General features: G+C 40.2%; 1 protein-coding gene and 1 long non-coding RNA gene across 3 annotated transcripts in view; one reads left to right on the forward strand and one right to left on the reverse strand.

Moving 5' to 3' along the window:
- Nucleotides 1-1,026: 1,026 nt before the first annotated feature.
- Nucleotides 1,027-19,625, forward strand: LOX (lysyl oxidase). Of its 2 annotated transcripts, XM_072728751.1 has the most exons (7): nt 1,027-4,474; nt 4,828-4,936; nt 6,310-6,447; nt 7,698-7,854; nt 11,269-11,364; nt 11,719-11,834; nt 16,000-19,625. In XM_072728751.1, exons 1-7 carry the CDS (start codon nt 3,868-3,870, stop codon nt 16,004-16,006), a joined length of 1,230 nt encoding a protein of 409 aa, XP_072584852.1. In that variant the 5' UTR covers nt 1,027-3,867; the 3' UTR covers nt 16,007-19,625. The 2 variants fall into 2 exon arrangements, with proteins under 2 accessions (XP_072584852.1, XP_025842230.2); XM_025986445.2 differs by lacking the exon at nt 16,000-19,625 and having other exon boundaries at nt 11,719-11,838.
- Nucleotides 6,431-20,040, reverse strand: part of LOC112910210 (uncharacterized) — a 28,654-nt gene continuing 15,044 nt past the window's right edge. Inside the window, exons 2-4 of the long non-coding RNA XR_003233222.2 lie at nt 7,235-7,342; nt 6,900-7,118; nt 6,431-6,535 (exon numbers count right to left, since the gene is read on the reverse strand). This is a non-coding gene — a long non-coding RNA (uncharacterized lncRNA). The remainder of the gene's footprint in view (nt 6,536-6,899; nt 7,119-7,234; nt 7,343-20,040) is intronic.

Consider the following 20,040-nt stretch of genomic DNA (forward strand, 5'->3'; position numbering starts at 1 on the left):
TTAAAAGAAAGTCTCAAGGTCAAAGTGGAATCAGCTCTGGCCCTTACCAAAGCTAAAAAGCTAAAGGTATTTTGATGTATCTGCCATAGTTGTTATTTCATTGTCGATTAGAAGAAAGTGTGGTTAATCCAGTTTTATAGAATACATTATAGAAAACCATTTATATAGAATAATAGTTTTGTCATTGAAAAGAGGGCATGGTATATAGCTACAGTGTCTCCTACAGGCCTTGCACACAGTTTCAATTGTCCCCCACGTGGTAGCCATATGTTTGTTTTCAGCTGACTGAGTCTTAAGCCAGAGAGACTTTAGAGAAAGTGGAAGAGAGAGAAAACCAGCAAAATATCTTATTAGGAAGGTGACATAGGATAATATGTTTTCTACCCTTAAGTACTGTATGTGTGTTTAAAAGAAAATACATATTGCATACTACTACTGTTCTAGCTATTTATACTCTGATAATACATTTTTAAGTCTGTTAGAACAAATTTGAAACAAATGATAAAGCTCGTTCAGCTATAAATTCTGCAAATGAGTGAATCAGTTGACATTCATTGAGTGTTCATGTGTGTAAATCAACCTTATGGTATACTACGCTTCAGAGCATAAATGTGATCCAGGGAGATTTGTAAAAAACAAAAATGTACACTGAATTTCACTGAAGGGAAATATGTAAAATGGGAAAATAGTAGTCCATAGACTCTAACTCACACATAAAATATATCAAATGTTTTGAAGTCCAAATAAAGGAGTTACTTAATGAAATATTAATGTTCATAATGCAACATTATAGTGAATAAATGCAAAGTCACTGGAATTACTTAGACACAAAGAATCAGCAGCTTTAAAACTAGGAATAAAGGCTTTAGAAAGAATTTGGGTTAATCTTTCAGTTATCCTACAGAAAACTAAAAGCCAGAGGAAGTAAATCAGCTGTTTAAAGATACACAGCTTTTTCTTTCCTTCTTTCTTTCTTTCTTTCTTTCTTTCTTTCTTTCTTTCTTTCTTTCTTTTTCTTTTCTTTTCTTTTCTTTTTTCTTTTCTTTTTTTTGAGCACCAGGATGGAAAATTTTCAACAACATCCAGCATAAACTTTCTACCCTCCCATTAGGGGCTGCTCTGGTCTGCCAACTGACAGTGTCTGTCATCTCCACAGAAGAGATCTTCCCTCAGCCACGTGTGGTCAAGCACTAGCAGTTACGGGATTCTGTTTCTGGGGAATAAGCCATTCATGGGCAGATGAGAGATGAGAGATAATTACATTCTCTCCCTTCCTGCTTCCCCTATCATTTAGCCTGTCCATCCAAATTATATACACCTGCTTCTTTTTGCTCCATCTTCTCTTAGTGGGTTCGGAAAACTGAGTAGTTTAATTTTAAGTTCTGCAGCAAGTCTATAAAATGTCTCTGACTTTCAGACAGAGATGTGGCACTGTTCACTTGCTCTCAGTGGGATTTGCACTTGCATTTTCACCTTCATCATATAATGGTGGACTTGCCAATCCACTGGCAAGCTTCCACCTGAAGCCTTTGTAACCAAGGATGCTGTGTGGTCACAGGCAGAGCAAATCTAATTTGACTCAAAAAGAGCCAACCCCAGGGTACCTAGGCAGCTCAGTGGTTGAGCGGTTGAGTGTCTGCCTTAGGCTCAGGTAATGATCCCCGGGTCCTGGGATGGAGTTCCACATCAGGCTCCCTGCAGTGAGCCTTATTCTCCCTCAGCTTATGTCTCTTCCTCTCTTTGTGTGTCGCTTATGAATAAAAAATAAAATAAAAACCCGAAACCCATCACGTTTGATGTAGAATCATGAGATCTGATTAGCTGAGAGAACCAGTCACAATCCCCCTCAGTATCAGTCAGGGTTCTTAAGTGGCAGACAACAGCAACTGACTCTGACCATGTCAAGCCACAAAGGAAGGCAATGGAGAAAAGTAAGGAAAAGCTGAAGGATCAGGTCTTGGAAGGTACTGGTCTGAAACAGCTCAAGGGGAATCCGTGTAGCAAGAACTCATAGAAACTTTCTTGAGTAGCGGCAAGAGTGAGCTCCAACATTTTTGAGCCTTGTGTCCATCTGCTCATGATTCCAATTGTAGGGAGATGGTTTGATGAGCTAAGCTGGGATCTTGTTGCCACTGCTTACAGTGGCAAACCTCTTATGAATGCTCAGTCAATCCCACCGTGCAACAGTGTAGGGGAGTTTTCCCAAAGGAAAATACAGTTGTTCTCGCTAGAAAAAAACAAAAAACAAAAAACAAAGAAAGGAACATGGATGCTAGGCATTCAAATCAGCAGCTGTCCACCACATCATCAAAATGCGGTGGTTAAATTGCAGAGAAAGAGATCGACAGTGAGAGGTGAATAATGAAGTATATCTAGACAACAGCCTAGTAATGAGACTAATAAAAAAAGTCATTAAAATCTGGTTCTGAGTCACAGTTTTAAATCAGCCTAAAGATTTTTTTTTTCTTTGAGATGCTTCCAACACTACCCAAACCCTGCATGGTATGTTTGGGTAACTGGTCCAGTAAGCATCTCTTTCCAGGCAGCATTACCTGCCTCCTACCCATCTGCCACCCATTCTTGTCTGGCTACTCCTACTCCTTTGTCCTTATCAGAATCTGAACTCCGAGGAGGCTATTTCTTCAGAAACCCCTTTGCTTACACTGGAAGATCAACCAAACACCATAGGATGTTTTACTGAATTTTCAAAGTTTAGCAAATGATGATTTAACTTTTTTTAAAGAATCCAAAGCCAAACCTCCAAATCGGATGTAGAATGAGAAAAGTCATGTAAAAACGCTTCCTTGAAGCTGCCTTCCAAGTGCTATCTTGGGCACACTTGGTGTAGCCCCCCTTTACTGAAATGTCCTGGTAGATGCTGTCCAGATGAAAGATGGTTCTCCACTTCTGCTGGAAGTACAAATCAGGCCTGCGTTTTGAAAAAGAGACAGGTTTATCCATCTCTTCAGGGTTAGATGTGGCTTTGTTCCCTGTAAAATTTCACTTTTGGTTATTAAAATATTCACTGTAGGAAACAAATTTGTAACCCATTTCTCATATTACCTACACACAGAAAAACAAAATTTGATATCCTGGGGTTTATTTGCTGAGGGCGCTTACCATAAAAGCGAGTGAGTATGCATTGGGAAATTCGTCTGGTTAACTCCTTATGGATAAACGTTAGTCACCAGCATCCCTCCCCCCACCCTCCTCCCCGACTCTCGCCCCCAGCACCCTCCCCACCTCCCGACTTCCCGCCTCTCCAGGGCTGGTGACCTAATAGCATTTTTCTTCATGCATATTTTGGCGTCGCCCCATGGCCTGGCTGCCTTCGCCTGTCTGAGTCTTTTGAAATTCCTGCATGTTCGCCCCAGATTAAGCCGAGTGTGTCTCAGGATGTGTGCTCCGTTTTGTTCTTTCCCCTTAACGCTCCCTGTGCAACGTGTCTGGGGGGAGGAGGACAGGACGCGAGGGAGGGGCAGAGGCGAGGAGCTGTCCGCCTTGCACGTTTCCAATCGCATTACGTGAACAAATAGCGGAGGGGCCGCCGGGCCAGAACTGCTTGTGTAACTTTGCAAACGTGCCAGAAAGTTTAAAATCTCTCCTCCTTCCTTCACTCCAGACGCTGCCCGCTCGCCGGGGCCGCCGCGCCGCTCCCCGCCGCCTTCCAGGAGGACTGGGAAAGAGGAGACAGGCGGGTGCCACGTCCCAGCAGCCGCCGTTGCTGGACAAGGGTCCGCAGCCCACCCTTGGCATTGCTTGTAGGGACTGAGTTACCGGCCTCCCCTCCCTCACGTGATTCGGGCCCCGTTTCTCTCTTCTCCGATCTGCGACCCCCGGAGTGGGAGCAATCAGGCGACGGGAGCGATGCGCTTCGCCTGGACCGCGCTTCTGCTCGGGCCGCTGCAGCTCTGCGCGCTCCTGCGCTGCGCCCCGCCGGCCGCCGGCCAGCAGCAGCCCCCTCGCCAGCCGCCCGCGGCTCCGGCCGCCTGGCGCCAGAGGATCCAGTGGGAGAACAACGGGCAGGTGTTCAGCCTGTTGAGCCTGGGCTCGCAGTACCAGCCGCAGCGCCGACGGGACGCGGGCACCACCGCCCCGGGCGCGGCCAACGCCGCGGCCCCGCAGCCGCGCACGCCGATCCTGCTGCTCCGCAACCGCACGGCGGCAGCGCGCGAGCGGGCCGCAGGCACGGCGGGGGGCCCCGGCCGCCCCAGACCCGCCGCCCGCCACTGGTTCCAGGCTGGCTACTCGGCGTCCGGGGCCCGCGACGCCAACCGGACCGCGCCGGGAGAGCGCCCGGCGCTCAGTAACCTGCGGCCGCCCAGCCGCGTGGATGGCATGGTGGGCGACGACCCCTACAACCCCTACAAGTACTCCGACGACAACCCCTATTACAACTACTACGACACGTACGAAAGGCCTCGGCCTGGGAGCAGGTATCGGCCCGGATACGGCACCGGCTATTTCCAGTACGGTAAGCACCCCCAAGTCGCAGGAAGCAGCCGCGCACCCCTTCCGCCACTCCGTGGCTCCCCAACGTGGCTGCCTGGGCGCGGCAGGCCTGAGTCCCCGCGGCTCCGATCCCTCCCCCTGCGCCTGCAGAGGCAGCCCTGGAATCCGGTGCAAACCGCGCGCGCCTGGCCCCTCCTGCTTTCTTTCCACTTTGCTTTGCAGCCCTTGGCGTGCCCCGTCCTCCTGCTACCCGCAGCCCGCCTGGGTGAAGGGTGAGGGGTCAGGGACACGGAGGGTACCCAGAGCCCCAGAGCCGGGGTAGGGGGTGCTGGGCTGGCTCACAGCTACCTATCCCCATCGCCTCCTGACGTTTAGGTCTCCCGGACCTGGTGCCAGATCCGTACTACATCCAGGCGTCCACGTACGTGCAAAAGATGTCCATGTACAACCTGAGATGCGCTGCGGAGGAGAACTGCTTGGCCAGGTACTGGTCGGGCTCTCCGCGGCCGGGCTGCCCCATCTGTGGGTCAGGCGCTGCTCCAGTGCCTGGTCCTCCTGACTACTGCTCTTGTTCCATGCACACAAGAATTGGGAAATGCGGCAAGAGCTGGGAAGTGGAATGTGGTCTCCTGGGCATGCTGAACTGGATGGAGAGTTTAACATTTTCAAGATTTCTGTGGGTTCTGACTTTCAAACTGTGACACACATCAGGGAGATGGGGTAAACCCTAATCCTGGAGAGTTGAGATCTCGCGTTCTTTTTCCAAGACCCTCAGACTTTGGAGCTAGTGGTTTCCCATAACTTTCTATCAAAGAACTGTACAATGCCATGGAAAAAAATTTGTAATGGAAGAGCTTGTTAATAACCCCTTAAAACATAGAGGGCTAATTTGCCAGTGTGGCACCCCTCATCAGCAAAGGTTAAGTTTTCTTCTTTTGTTTGAGGCCACAATTTAATTTCGTTGTTTTGGTATTACTTCAGCCAGAATAAGAGCATGATCAAGAGCTTTGTTTTTGAATCAGTCCTAAAATAAAGTCATAGCAATTTGGGGAATGGAATTCTCTGACTTTGCCGCTGGGAAACCAGCAGAGGGAGCAAAAGATGTTTTGATAGGTCTCATAAAATTTTTTCAAGTGGAAAATGAAAATACTCAACAGTATGTGAATATATATTCCCACAAAATATGTTAGAAGGAAGAGAGTAGTGTTTATCTGTTCAGTTGTATACTTCTTCCACTTTGACCCATTGTAACTGTCAGGCTAAAGGAAGAGAAGAAAGCTGAACTCAACCATTTTGAGTCTTGCACTCCCTAGGATGTTATTACAGTCATGCCATTGTTTTCAAGACAGCGAAATCGCAAAATTATTTATCTAATCTGGGTGTATGCTTCTAGAATTATTTCCCCACTTTACATCTTAGGAAACTATTTAAGAAGAAATGTATTGTTAAATTCAAAGTTCTTAATAAGTACATATGATTTTTTTAAAAAATTTGAGATAACTGCTACTCATTCATGTGGCTAAACAAGAACTGATTATAAGTACAAAATTTACTTATCACACGTACACTCTTAATCCTAATTTTATTATACTTTTTAACTGCAGGTTTTTATAGTGGTCATTCATTCACTGATTCAACAAATATTCACTGAACTCTGACCACTTGCCAGGCATCATTCTAGGATCTGGAGATTCAGCAATAAACAAAATAAGCAAAATTCCCCAGGTCTCTTGCAACTGATAGTCTAGTTGGAGGTGGGAGGTAGTTGCCATTATAAAATGGAAAGGGTTTTGCTTGTAATTCATCTTTAGATAGTATCCTGTGAAAGTACTAATGTTTCCTTTTTCAAAACCACAGCTCAGCATACAGGGCAGATGTCAGAGATTATGATCACAGGGTGCTGCTAAGATTCCCTCAAAGAGTGAAAAACCAAGGGACATCAGATTTCTTACCCAGCCGACCAAGATATTCCTGGGAATGGCACAGTTGTCACCAGTAAGTGGATGGGCTTCCTAGGTCCTTCTGAGTTGTGTTTTCCTTTTTTTCACAGAGTTCTTGATGTGACAAGTGCAAAGTCTTATTTCTTACAGAAAAGGGAGAAAATTACTGTTATGATTACATTCAGAATTTTCTCTGTGTGATGTGACATCATCAAGGAAACATATCAGCTACAAGATCATGTTATCTTTTAAAATGGAAATTCAAATCCAGCTCGTTAAAATTCTAAGTCCAGCTCATTAAAACTGCTGATAGGGATACAGCATTGGCTTCCCTAGTATTTTATTCCAATGTATTATAGGTAAGATTTCCAAAAAAACACTTGTTCTAGCCAAGATCACCTACAGTTAGTCAGCATTTCATAAAGTCCACAGGTGATCAGAAGGATTCATATACCGATCTCAGAGAAAAATAGACATGATATACTCCATGAGCTGAGAAGAACCTACCTCTGTCTTTTAAAAGGCCTGTATCAAAGCCAGGGTAATAGCCTGCTTTGTCCTAAATTTAAAGATCTTTACAGAAGGTGGTTCTATGATTTGCCTTGGTAACTTGTCCAGGTACTTAATGCCAGGAAATCCTGATGGGTGCCCTGAAACCTTCTGCAATTTGAGCAATTTTTTCTTGTTCTTTTCTTACATGAGAAGATAAACATCTCAGTACCTTCCCTGAAATGAAATGAGAGAAAACAGATATAAACACCGAATTTTCTGATAAAATAAAATTATTTTATTTCTCAATAAAAGTTTATACTTATTAAATAATAATTGTGGGAAAAACATACCATTATTTTCTCCTTTGCATTTTAGTAATGGTTTTGCATTTTTAAAAATCTCACAGAAACCTCCCATGAGTCATGTGCTCTTCTTTTATTTGGAATGAAACATCAATCCTGGCAGCCAAAGGAAACAGATTAGAGAGCATATGGCAGGTTTTACTTAAACGCAGATAATTTAGTATCTATTTCTATTTAATATTCAAATATAAAACAGGGTGTAATAGGAAACAAGATATTCAAACTAAGTCATTTTTTATTCCTAGAAGCAAAGTTAAAAGCTTACAATTCTGATAGATCTCTATTCCTAGGAGAAAGGGCTAGCATGAATCTGGCTTTAAGAAGATAAACTTGATCTCAATTTTAGTGTGAAAACACGTGTGGGAGGCAGTGGGGGAGTCACCTAAAGTCCTCATGGCTTTGTTTCTCTGTATGTTACTGACATCTGTCTCTGTGTTGTGTGGGACATCAGGCATTACCACAGCATGGATGAATTCAGCCACTATGACCTACTTGATGCCAGTACCCAGAGGAGAGTGGCTGAAGGCCACAAAGCCAGTTTCTGTCTTGAGGACACATCCTGTGACTATGGCTACCACAGGCGATTTGCATGTACAGCACATACACAGGTAGGTTGGCCCTCTGACATCAGAAACCCAAAAGCTTCAGAGAGAAAACTGTGGTCTTTTCTTTCCTCCTGCCACTCTTTTATAAACTATTTCATTTAGGGGTTCATCTGATCAAGATGGAAAATAACTGGGAAAAGGAAACTGGTCTCTTGAGGATTTTATTTATTTATTTATTTATTTATTTATTTATTTATTTAGAGGGAGAGAAAAGTTGGGGATGGGCAGAGGGAGAGAGAGAGAGACAGGGAATTCCAAGCAGACTCCAAGCACAGAATGAAGCCTGACGTGGGGCTCAAACTCATGACCCTGAGATCATGACCTGAGATGAAATCAAGAGTCAGACAATTAAGTGACTGAGCTACTCAGGTGCCCCAGATTCAAAGTAGTTTTTAAAGACTTTCATCATTTCAAAAAGTCAATGTGCATAATCGCTATGTTCCATAGTGAAAAGCAGTGGTTTAGTCCCTGAACAAATCTGACTGGCTTCCAGTATCTGCACTCATTCTGTACTCTTTAACTGCCTCAGTAAATAACTGTGGAGGAGACACTTCTGTTTTCTCACCTTCAAAACCATTCCTCTCTCCACCCATTAAGCTAGAGAGAGAACAGTGATTGGGGTTAGCCAAAGAGAGAACCTAAGTTTCAGGAACAAAGCACCTCAGAATCAGTCTCTTTTAAAGCATGCAAATGAGAGCGGAAGGATATCATTTCTTTTTCCACACGTATGTAGTTAAACCTACGATATAATTGATGTCAGATGTCCTTTGTGGATTTTTAAAAATCGTGCTGACCTAAACAGTGTGTATGTCTTATAATGGGAAAATGTGTGTCAGTTAAAAGCCAAGCCAGTATTTCTATAAGAAACCCTCATTTTTATAAAGGGACATTATAATTTTACTCCAGCGGAAATCTTGGCAAGGGGCAGTGAATGTGCATGACGCACCAAGGGATCAGCAGCTGGCATTTCAGGGAGCAAATTCCAGGGCTGTGGCAGGAAGCTTTTCAGTGACCTAAATGTTACCACTGCCTCTTCCTCTGAGCTTAAAACATCATAGCAATTGCAGAGGGAAAAGATTCAATTCCATGCTCTGGGGGAAGCAATGCACTTACTCTAAGTAAAAGTTGATGCAACCTACCCACATTACACATATGTGGGCAGAGAGATTCCCTTTATACTCAGTGATCCACAGTCACCATCTGCCCGTGTTGTGGCTGGAGTTTATTCTCTCCATTTAGAAAAAGAGGCACTATGGACAGCTGTGTGTTGAAATATTTGAATTTAAGTCTATAGCTATATATAGTACTTCAGTCTCTCAATTCCCTGGGGTGACCCAACTTCATTTTCTATGGGAGCTTTCTGACTAATCATCTTCTGTTTATATCCTATTTAACTACTGTTCACCATGTCTTGCGTTGAAAGTGATTTGTTTATTCGTGCTTTTCACTATACTGGTGTTTCTTTAACATGGACTTCATTTGAAGGCACACACACAAAAAAAATTCTCACAAAGCCCCAGTGTTGACTTAGATTAGTTGTATTACAATGTTGTCTAAGTGTATCCAAACATAAAAGAAGATATAACTTCCTTATATCTATACTTCCATATAACCCTTAAGTTCTTAGATAACGAATTTACATTTTCAACATATATGAAACTAGAAACAGTTACATTAACGTCATTAATTTAATGTAACCAACAGTTCTCTTTTGCTAAAACCAATCAGCTAATTTAGCCAGCACTGGCGAAAGCTCTACATTTCACCTGTTTTTAAAGTTTGTGAATATGTGATATGCTTGTTTTTTTTAATAGTCTTAAAAATTCCTATTATTTGTGTACAAGTTCAAATAATCAAAGTTAAAACTTAACTTAAATCCTGCCAGCTGGAGTACCAACTTCAGCACTCTTTAAAGCTCTTTTGTTCACTTGAAGGTAAGATCAGTACTGTAGCATTCTTTACAGTCTTAAATCGATAGCTAATCCAGTCAATGGACGTGTTACAAATATGTAGGGGTGGGACTCCGAGTTAGCAGCAGAGCAACAATTACAATAGCTAGCACTTACTGAGTATCTACTACTGCCAGGATCAGAATTAAATGTGCCGGGCCCGGAAACTAAACAATCTTCATCTGGTTCTCCCTGCTGCGGCCACAGGTACTTTTGAGTTTGGCCTGTGTGTACTACTGTGTGCTGTATGAAAGCACGGTGCTACACCATTCTTCCCAAATTAGGCAATAGCCATACTGGCATTGATAGAATATGCTTGGCGGGTTTTGCCATCTCTTTGGTGATCAAAGTGTTCTTAAGACCAAAGAAATTTTGGGTGCTGAAATTAAATGGCAGTAATGAATTAAAATGATTCCAGCATATGATTTTAAATTTACTTTAGATGAGCATTAGAATGAAAATATAACAATTCAAGCTTCTCAAGAAGAACTAATGGAATCAAGAACCCACCTATGGACTTCAATTTAAGCAAATTTTCCCAGACTGTAACTTTCTGGAGAGTAAGGACCCTATCTATTAGAATTTTTCTCCTTCCTACCTGTAGAAGGCAATCATTTCCTTATAGAAGTGAGTATCTTAGCAAGTGGACTGATGTGCTGATATTCATTAACTGAGGCATACATTCATCCTTTTCATTCAATAAAATATTTCAGTGGGATATGAGACAGAGAATAGTGTGGTGGTCAAGACTAGGGACCCTGGACCCCAAACATCTAAACTCAAAACCAGCTCAGCCATTTGCTAGCTATATATCCTTGAGTGACTTTATTGACCTTAAAGTGACTCATTTTCCTCATCTGCAAAATGGAGATAATAATAGCACCTATCTCATGTACTTGTGAATATTGAATTTATAAATGTAATATGTTTAAAATTGTTAAACATAACAAAAAATGCAACAAAAGTCCACCCTCAGTGAGTTTATAATCTCTAGTTAGATATATTCTTATACAGTACCGTTATAATACAGAGCATTAGAGGACAAACACTATAAAATCTGGGCAGAGTAAGGGAAGGTAATTTCCAAGAGAAAGTGGGAAGGGTTGTACTGATGACACTTGAGCTAGGTGGATTATTACATGGCCATTATTCTCGAACTGGTGATATTCTAGAATTTTGATGGAAACCTGTTCTGTCAATTTAAGATTGTATTTATCGCTGGTGATTGATGACACTTTTAAGAAGCTAGATGTGCTACTACTTATATTAGTCCTGTATTTTTTTTAGCTGGAGGTGCTATAAGGCTGAGTAATATATACTTCTCAAAGGAGATGCAATATAAGTATAGTTTTATGTCAAACTCTTGTAAGTACTAACTTAAAATTTAATTTGCAAATAATAAGCACATTCTTTAGCATACTCTGACCATTTATCCTCTTTTTAAATGTTTAAATTTTATTTGTTTTAGGGGTTGAGTCCTGGCTGCTATGATACCTACAATGCAGACATAGACTGCCAATGGATTGATATTACAGATGTAAAACCTGGAAACTACATTCTAAAGGTAGAGACTTTTGAAAATATAAACCTAAAATTTATTTCGATTGCAACTCAAGGGGCCTCCCCTTCTGAATCACTGTTAAATAATCACAATCGTGCAAGCAACTATACACCTCCTAGAAATATTTCTTACCAACCCACATATATGAAAGAAAATTTTAAGGAACTTTGGGGGAAAATATATAGCCTCTTTCTATAACTTCTCCAGAACTTTACCACTTGCCTAACTTTTTAAATCCCCTCCCTGCCTGATTTAGTTGAAGCATTTCCTTGTTCTAGCCCTGTGGAAATAGGAAGAGATTAACCAGCAAACACTGCTGATGAATTCTGAAACATGGATGATGTTTATGTTGCCTAGGTCAGTGTGAATCCCAGCTACCTGGTGCCTGAATCAGACTATTCCAACAATGTCGTGCGCTGTGAAATCCGCTACACGGGACACCATGCATATGCCTCGGGCTGCACAATCTCACCGTGAGTCCCATTTGCCTAGTTTCATAATTCTCTTCTCAAAGTGTTTTAGTTCACTGACAGGCATTAAACATATATTTGTATTTTTTAAAGATGTTTATTTTTATTTACTTGAGAGCAAGAGAGAGAGAAAGTAAAAGAGAGAGCATGAGTGGGGGGAGAGGTAGAGGGAGAAGCAGACTCCCTTCTGAGCAGAGAGCCTGATGATGAAGGGCTCAGGCTTGATCCCAGAACCCTGGGGTCATGACCTGAGCTGAAAGCAGATGCTTAATCGACTGAGCCACACTGGTGCCCCTCTAAGTGTCTGTTTCTAATACTACTGCAGCTTCCTTATAAGACGGTCCATGTTATCACATCATTAGAGCTGATCTTTCTTTGACGAGCTAGAGAAGGGGGTGGGGAAATGTACTCATGTCTTTATCATCTTTTTTTAAATCATCTTTTATCATCTTCATCTAAGCTCAGCTAAAGCTTAGCTTCCAAGACAAGACATACACACAGAACACGCTGTTTATCCAAAAAGCCCGTGTGGCGGCTGAATATGTAAAACATGCAATATGCAGTGTGGGTGACCTTGTGGGATCCCAAACAGTTAGATTTCCTGTCTCCTTGCCAGAATCCATGAAGCAGCTCTGAAGAAATTCCTAGAGTTCTTTAAAATACATTTTGAAAATCATTGCCTTAAAGTATTCCAACTGAAGAGGTCAGACTGCCTGTTCTATAGAAACCCAAGATTTTACAAATTTGAGTTCTAAAACCACAAGTACTAGAAAAGTGCCTTACAAAAGGAAGGGTGTGTGGAGGTTCCTCTGTAATTTTCTTAAGCCCTGGAACCCTTCTGTGAATGAAATCTTAGAGGGAATCCCAGCACATGAATATTAACAGGGGTGGTGCTGTGATTAAAGTAATGGGACCAAGGTTAGGTAGTTTGATTTGCTTGTCTCTCTTCTACTCCATCCTTAAGCTTACCTGCTCTAGTATTGCTGGGTTAGTGATCCTAACTTCCTAACTACTTGTGCTACCTGTGACTGATCACAACAGAAAAACAGCATTAGAATGATATTGAACATGCATCCATGCAGGAGAGGCACCCATGTCTCTGGGTCACGTGGAGGCCTGTCAAAGAGCTATGCTTACACTTAATAAACATTTCTCCCAGATACTCAAACCAGGACAACAGTTGGCCACCCATACATCTGTAGTTTGAGGGGTTTCCTAACTTCCCTAAACCTCATTGTTCAGGTTGTCTTCCACACCCGGGCTCCTGGCCAGGGGATGTGTGAGGCTTCTATTGAGCAGTGCATGTTCAATGTATAGTGTCTTGGGTTGCGTTCACCTTGGAGGGAGCCCTTTCCTTATTCCATAAAGGAGCAGAACCTGTGCTTTACAAGTGTCATCACAGCTTTGGAGATAGATGCAGCCTAGAACAGCAAAGGGACAGCACAGAAAATAAGATAATCAAATATATTCTTCTGAACATGCCCACAGTGCAGAAAACCTGGCTGGGTTTATAGCCCATATTGTGTGGAGCTGGTCAAAGTATAAATGAAGATCCTCAGCACATAAGTGTAATTTAAGCAAAAATAAAGCATTATAAAATACATGGTTTAATTAATTTCTCTTATTTTTTATCATTCCTTATTCACTCATTCTCTATATATTCATTGACAGTCTCACTTTTGCACTCTGTATTTATTGAGGTCCTTCATCAGGTGTTAGAGAGTAATACAAAGATAAATATGATTTCTGACCCTTTACTGTGCCCCTTTAGCTGTATTATAATAATTTGCAATTAATTACTTGTGGCTCTCCTGTATAATGTTTGTCTCCTACCCACTCTGACATGGTTGGGACCTAGACACTCTTGTCCACCACTGGATTCCCCGGGGGCAGGCCTACCACCATGTAGCCTCTCATTCCACATTCAAATAATAGAGAAATGACCCTCTCCTTCAGGGACTTCAGGATGTGGAATTGAAAGGCCGAGAGAAATACACATATAACTGTAGCAGAGATACACTATGAAAATTCTAAGAGGGGTGAAATAAAATGCAGAGGAAACAGCAGGACCTCTGCTATAGGCTAGCTGACTCCCAGGTACAACTGCTGGCCTTGCACTGAGAACAGGTCTGGAGACGTGAGTCTTTTTGTATAGAATATGTCTTATTTTTCATCAGTAGAATCTATTGAATTGGGTATTGCCAGGTATTTAAAACAAATAAAAATTATTATATTGCTCCAGCACAGTGTTGTTCTTTTTTTTTTTTAACCAGTTGTCACTAACTACAACTAAATTTTAAGAGTGGTTGAGGTAACATTTTAATAAGCAATAATGATCAGATGGAAATATGAGACGGTGTGATGACCCATAGTGACTTGTAATCAAATAACAAAATCCACTCTATGTGTGGAAAATAATGAGAGCTGTGCAGAGATCATGACAGAGGAATCCTTACCTTCAGGAGAATGATGCCTGGCCTCCTTTATTCTGACTTTCATTTCTGGTCTCCCTTGTGAGGGATCAGCATTCAGAAGAAGGAGAGATTTCCTCTGGCTGAGACTCAGGAATGGCTTTAGGAAGCATTTGAATGGAGCCTTGAAGGCTGAGGAGGATTGCACTGGGGGCAGTTAAGGGAGGGCATGCCAGGAGAGGTCAACATCCTGGCTGCCCTGTGGCAGGAAGAAACTGCAGGCGTGTTTGGAAAACCAAGTCATCTAGTGTGATTAAGGAGTTAAGATTTGGGTGAAAAGGATGGGAAAGGTAAATTGGGACCAGGGAGCATTGAAGAGCAAGCTAAAAAGTTTGAACTTCATTCTAAAGGCCATGGGGAGTCTTTGAAGTTCTTGAGGAAGGAGTCTAACTTGCTAAACCTAAAGTGTGGTCAGTCTGGTGGCTCTGAGAGCAGCCCTGCCTGTGATTCCCTTGGTAATGTTATTGAACTTTTTTAATTCCTAAAGACATATCATCTCTCAGTTCGCCTCACTGTTTTCATCTCACTGTTTTCATGCTAATCGCATACCGAAGAACATTCCACTGGTAGGTAAAAACTACCCAAGAAGAGAGGGTGTGCCTTTGATATATCCACTCTCTCTCTCAATCTTTTAAAAATTTATTTATGAGAGAGAGAGAGAGAGAGAGAGAGAGAGAGAGAGAGAACGGGCTATGGGGGAGGAGCAGAGGGAGAGAGAGAATCTCAAGCAGACTCCACACTAAGTGCAAAGCCCAATGCAGGGCTTGACCTCATGACCCTGAGATCATGACCTGAGCTGAAACCAAGAGCTGGATGCTTAACCTACTGAACAACCCAGGTGCTCCACCTCTTTTTTTTTTTCCCCATTGTAAACAAAATGTATGGACCGAGGGACTGTGGTTCAGGTCAGTTTTATGATACTATGATTAAGTTCTCTCTCACAAAACTTAGTATCTGGAAATTGCTGGCTTATGATTTGGAATGCTTCATTTCTTTACATGAGGACCTATGATCACAGTGTAAACAACATATTTGTTTGGTTGGCTTTGACTCAGTCTTTGCCTATTAAGGCATCAGTCTACATCCAAAACAATGCTGGGAAAGGAGTAATGTGGGACAGTGCAGAGGCCATGAACCTGCTTCTAGGTGGGCATACAGTGCTTGCTCCATGGAGTGAACTCATCTGGACAGGGCTGTTGGTTCTCTAAGTCCTGCTTTACTCTTGGTTACTTCAGAGGCTGTTTCTTTTCACTTTAAACATTGTCAGGTATACACTTTCTGCTACTAACATAGTCTCTTCCTTTAAATAATTTTTTTTAGAGATTTTATTTATTTATTTATTTGAGAGAGTGAGCGAAAGAGAGACAGAGTATGGGGGGAGGGTGTCGGCAGAGGGAGAAGTAGGCTTGCCACTAAGCAGCCAAATGCAGGACTCAATCCCAGGACTACAGGATCATGACACAGCCGAAGGCAGACGCTTAACTGACTGAGCCGCCCAGGCACCCCTCCTTTAAATCATCATTAAAATAATGTATTAATGAGTAATTTCACGAGGTGACTATTGCAGACTACTGCAGAGGTGGAGGGAAATTGCCACAGATTTTTTTTTTTAAAAGATCAACTTTAAACTTGTCTACTGTACTCACTCATAATATTATCAAGTTAATAATTTGTCTTATTTTGTTTTCTTAATCTAGGTATTAGAAAGCAAGCCAAAACTCCCAATGGATAAATCAGTGCCTGGTGTTCTGAAGTGGGAAAAAAAAAATAGATTAACTTCAGTAGGATTTACATAATTTGAAAGAGTGAACAGAAAACAACAAAGGAACTTTTGTTTGGACTGTTTTATAACATAGCACATAACTGGATTTTGAACATTTAAATTGGCATTATTTGGGAAATTTTTAATATCATTCATATCACTTTGTGAATGAACACAGTGTTTTCATTCTGTAGATGCACACTTTGGCTCTTTGAAGGAAATCCAAATTTCTTATGCTCCTTTGGAAATTATGGTGGAAAAGGGAAAGTAACATTTCAGTGTTTCAAAATGAAACAAAATTACTAGGAAGTGAGAATTTTCTTAAGTGCTGAAACTTAAGTGAACCAAAACACTAACTGGCTTGTATTTGTCTTAGTATAGATTAATTCAGAAAGGAGATTCCTACTGTTCAAATAGATACAGACACATTTGGTGCTGAGCAAGGAACAAAGATTACCATTGGTGTCGAGCAATATTACTATATAGCAGAGAAATGGCAATATATGTATTCAGATAGTTACATCCCTATATAAAATTTATGTTTACATTTTAAAATTAGTAAACTCCTGTCTTTCTGTTCAGTGTACCATTTCATTCTGACTTAAGTCAGCTTTTGTTTTGGAACAAAATGAGTAACTGAGCTGTCCAATTCCTGCCTGACATTCGTTGATGCTGCCTTAATTCTTTAATTTTCCTATAGGCAGAGACCTTTTAAGTGGCATTCTTAAAATCACCATTCTGGGGACTGGTGTATGGAGGACAGCTTTGTCTATGGGAGGTCATTCTGATGACAGATGTGATATATTCAGAGATACTAGCTATGTGTTTAAATATATAGAACTATTAGCCTAAGAATTTTCCTGGCTGACATACAAATCATACAAACAAGTCCCCAAACCACAATTGTCTCTCACTTTAAAAAATTAATTAAAAAAATCTTAGGTTTTCAACTTTTTTACATTTTTCTTCAATGTTTAGCTTTAAAATGAAGAATGCTAAAAACAATTTAAACTATCCAGAATAGAACATAGTATCTGGATATAGGAACATTATCAAGGTCATCAAGGAATCAGTAACACGTTTTTTTTTTTTTCTTTTTCTTTCTGTATCTGAAGTATAAACCAAATTAGCAAAGCACATAACATGACATAATTGAGGGGTTGGTGAATAAGGGGAAAAAAAAACTTTCCATAAAACTGAAGGACTGTGCTGCATAATGAGACAGCTGTGATTTTATTTTAAAACTGTGAAACCATGTGCCATAACAAAATTTGGAAAATTCCTTTTTTTTCCTAGTTCTAAAAGGTGCAGAGAGAAATCAAATGACACTTTTAAGTTAGTGGTGCTTAGACAGAAGTCTTCCTGCATTAACCAATATTAAAATCTCAAGCAAGGGATTTCCAATGCCAGGACATGTTTGGTAGAATTTAAAAGTGAGTTGGGATCCCAGTATTACATGTCATAGAGTTGTAAAGTCAATCAACACCAACTACTAAGAGTCTTTCTGCACTCACTAGTGCCTAGCACAGCAAGAGGGTCTAGAAGATGGACAGTCATCCAGAGATGAGGATGCAATCCTCATCTGCCAACAGAGAATGCAGCTTGATAGAGACCAGGAACTTTTATTGATCTGGTATCTGAGCTATGGAATAGTTTCTTTGATGTACCTCTTTGCCTTATATTGCTTTGTTAGTTTTAAGACTGTAGAACCATCCTTTCAAATTATAATCTTTTTAATAGAGATATTTTAATATACTTGCTTTAAACACACACACACACACACACACACACACACACACACACAAAACTACTGTCAGTATTAATACTGAGCCAAACTGGCATCTACAGATTAAGGCCTATCATTTCATTAAGATTCTTACCCCTATAAGAATTATATTATGGCCTTTGGACATATATGAGAAGACATTTTCAATCATTCACTGAGCCTTCCACCTGTCTGTCCACCCATTGTCATTTGAGGGCCTAATACGTGTCAGGCACTTACATGCTAGGCCTTGGGATATTAAAAAAAATCTCTCCCCTAACTTCAATAGGTATTAAAAATGTCATTATTACCCTTTAGGTTCACCTTATTTCATTTTTAACAACTATACATGTATATCTAAAGTTTTTCTATTTTTAGCACTATTGTTTTTCATGACCATATTTTATTTTAAAAAATAAGTTAAAATAAATAGTTATATGCATGTATGTGTTACTAATAATTAAAACTATGTTTTCAATCATTAAAATGTCTGCCTCTTAAATATAACACCTACTATTTGGTTGTTTTTTTAAAAATAACTTTCAATTAGGAGGCTAAAGATTCTTCTTATTCCTTATGTAAATATTCCTTCCTCCCACTACCCCTAAACACTCTCAAAAAACTTACACATATTGATTTAACACTCAATATTTTTGAACCTCAAGGGATCTCTCCTTTAAGTAACTACAAAAATTGTAATGATTAGCTGGTAAAAGTCACCCATTAATAAAATTTAAATAAAAAACCTAATCCAGTCTTACCAAACTCCACATAAAATATTTTTACAATAGGAAGCAGAAATAATCCTAAAACTGTTGAGTACTGAAAAGAAACCGGCTTTTAAATTAATAAAGACTAAAAAAATGAACTAAATAGGAAAATAATTTATTGATTCCTTCCATATGCCATATTTGTGGCCTCACACTTACTCAGACTACAGTCTGGATTAAAGATGTCTTGACCTTTAAAGCTAGGATTCAGTTTCCCAGCAGTACCATAACATACGAATCCACACGTATCCATAAGAATCCATTGCCTATTTCCAGGGAATCTTTATATTTTTACATAGTAATTTTATTCACAATCTCTACCATCTAATTAGGTATTATTCATAATAATGAACAATTTTTTCTCTCTTTGAAATTTCATAGGATAATCCCATATATAAACATTCCCAATATTCAGGTTCCGGAGGAAATGCAGTGCACTAAAATGATTGCAGCACTGAGAATTCATCTTCAGTAAACTTTCTGAAAATACAGACAATATTTTGTTTTAAAAATACCTTGTTTTGATATTAACCATATGGTAACTGATAGGTAAAAATTACCCTTTTCCTGTATTTTTTATGTTCAGAATTTATATTCACAATCAACATATTCAATCAACAGCTTGATTTCATTCCTAACTACTAAAAGTCCTGGGCCACTTTTGAACACTTAAAGCATTTCATTTATCCTTCAAACCAAAATGGTGCTGAAATACTTCAACTTGAATGTAAAATGTATTAAATCGTAGCTCACAGGATATAAACATTTAATTAATGCTTGCTACAAACTAAGCGACACGTGATCTGGTATTGTAATGTTTTTAATGAAGTTTTAATTTCTTCCAAATTTTTCAGGTATCCTATTTGTAAAACATTTGTAACTTTTTCTGAAGAGCTCTTATTTTATTTTAAATGCCCAGACACTGGCTTTATAGTCTTCTTTACACTCTCACATTCTTTTATTATATGCTTATATTATGATTGCAAGATTATGTAAAAATGCCTTGAATAAATGATTTCAAGTGTCTGTAGTGGTCATTTGTTGCTAAGTGTAAATAAATGATAGGACTTTCATTTTACGTTAAAATCCTAAAACCATATCTATGGTTGGTGGTTTGCTTAACTGCCTTTTTTATTAACAAACTGTTTAAAGAGCTCACATACCCGAAACTTGTCTTTGATGGATAAAAATCTAGCTGATGTTTCTTTTTTCTTTTTTTTTTTCTTTTTTTTTAAAGAAAAGGAGTGGGGAGGGAAGAGGGAGATGGAGAGAGAGAATCCTAAGCATGCTGGGCATGGAGCCTGACTGGGACTTGATCTCACAATCCTGAGACCACAGCCTGAGCCAAAAATTAACAGTCAGATGCCGTACTGACTGAGTGACCCAGGTGCCCCCCTAGCTGATGTTTTATTTTTTTTTTTAAGATTTTATTTATTTATTC

The sequence above is a fragment of the Vulpes vulpes genome, chromosome 12 (assembly GCF_048418805.1).
Source record: "Vulpes vulpes isolate BD-2025 chromosome 12, VulVul3, whole genome shotgun sequence".
Lineage (NCBI taxonomy): Eukaryota > Metazoa > Chordata > Mammalia > Carnivora > Canidae > Vulpes > Vulpes vulpes.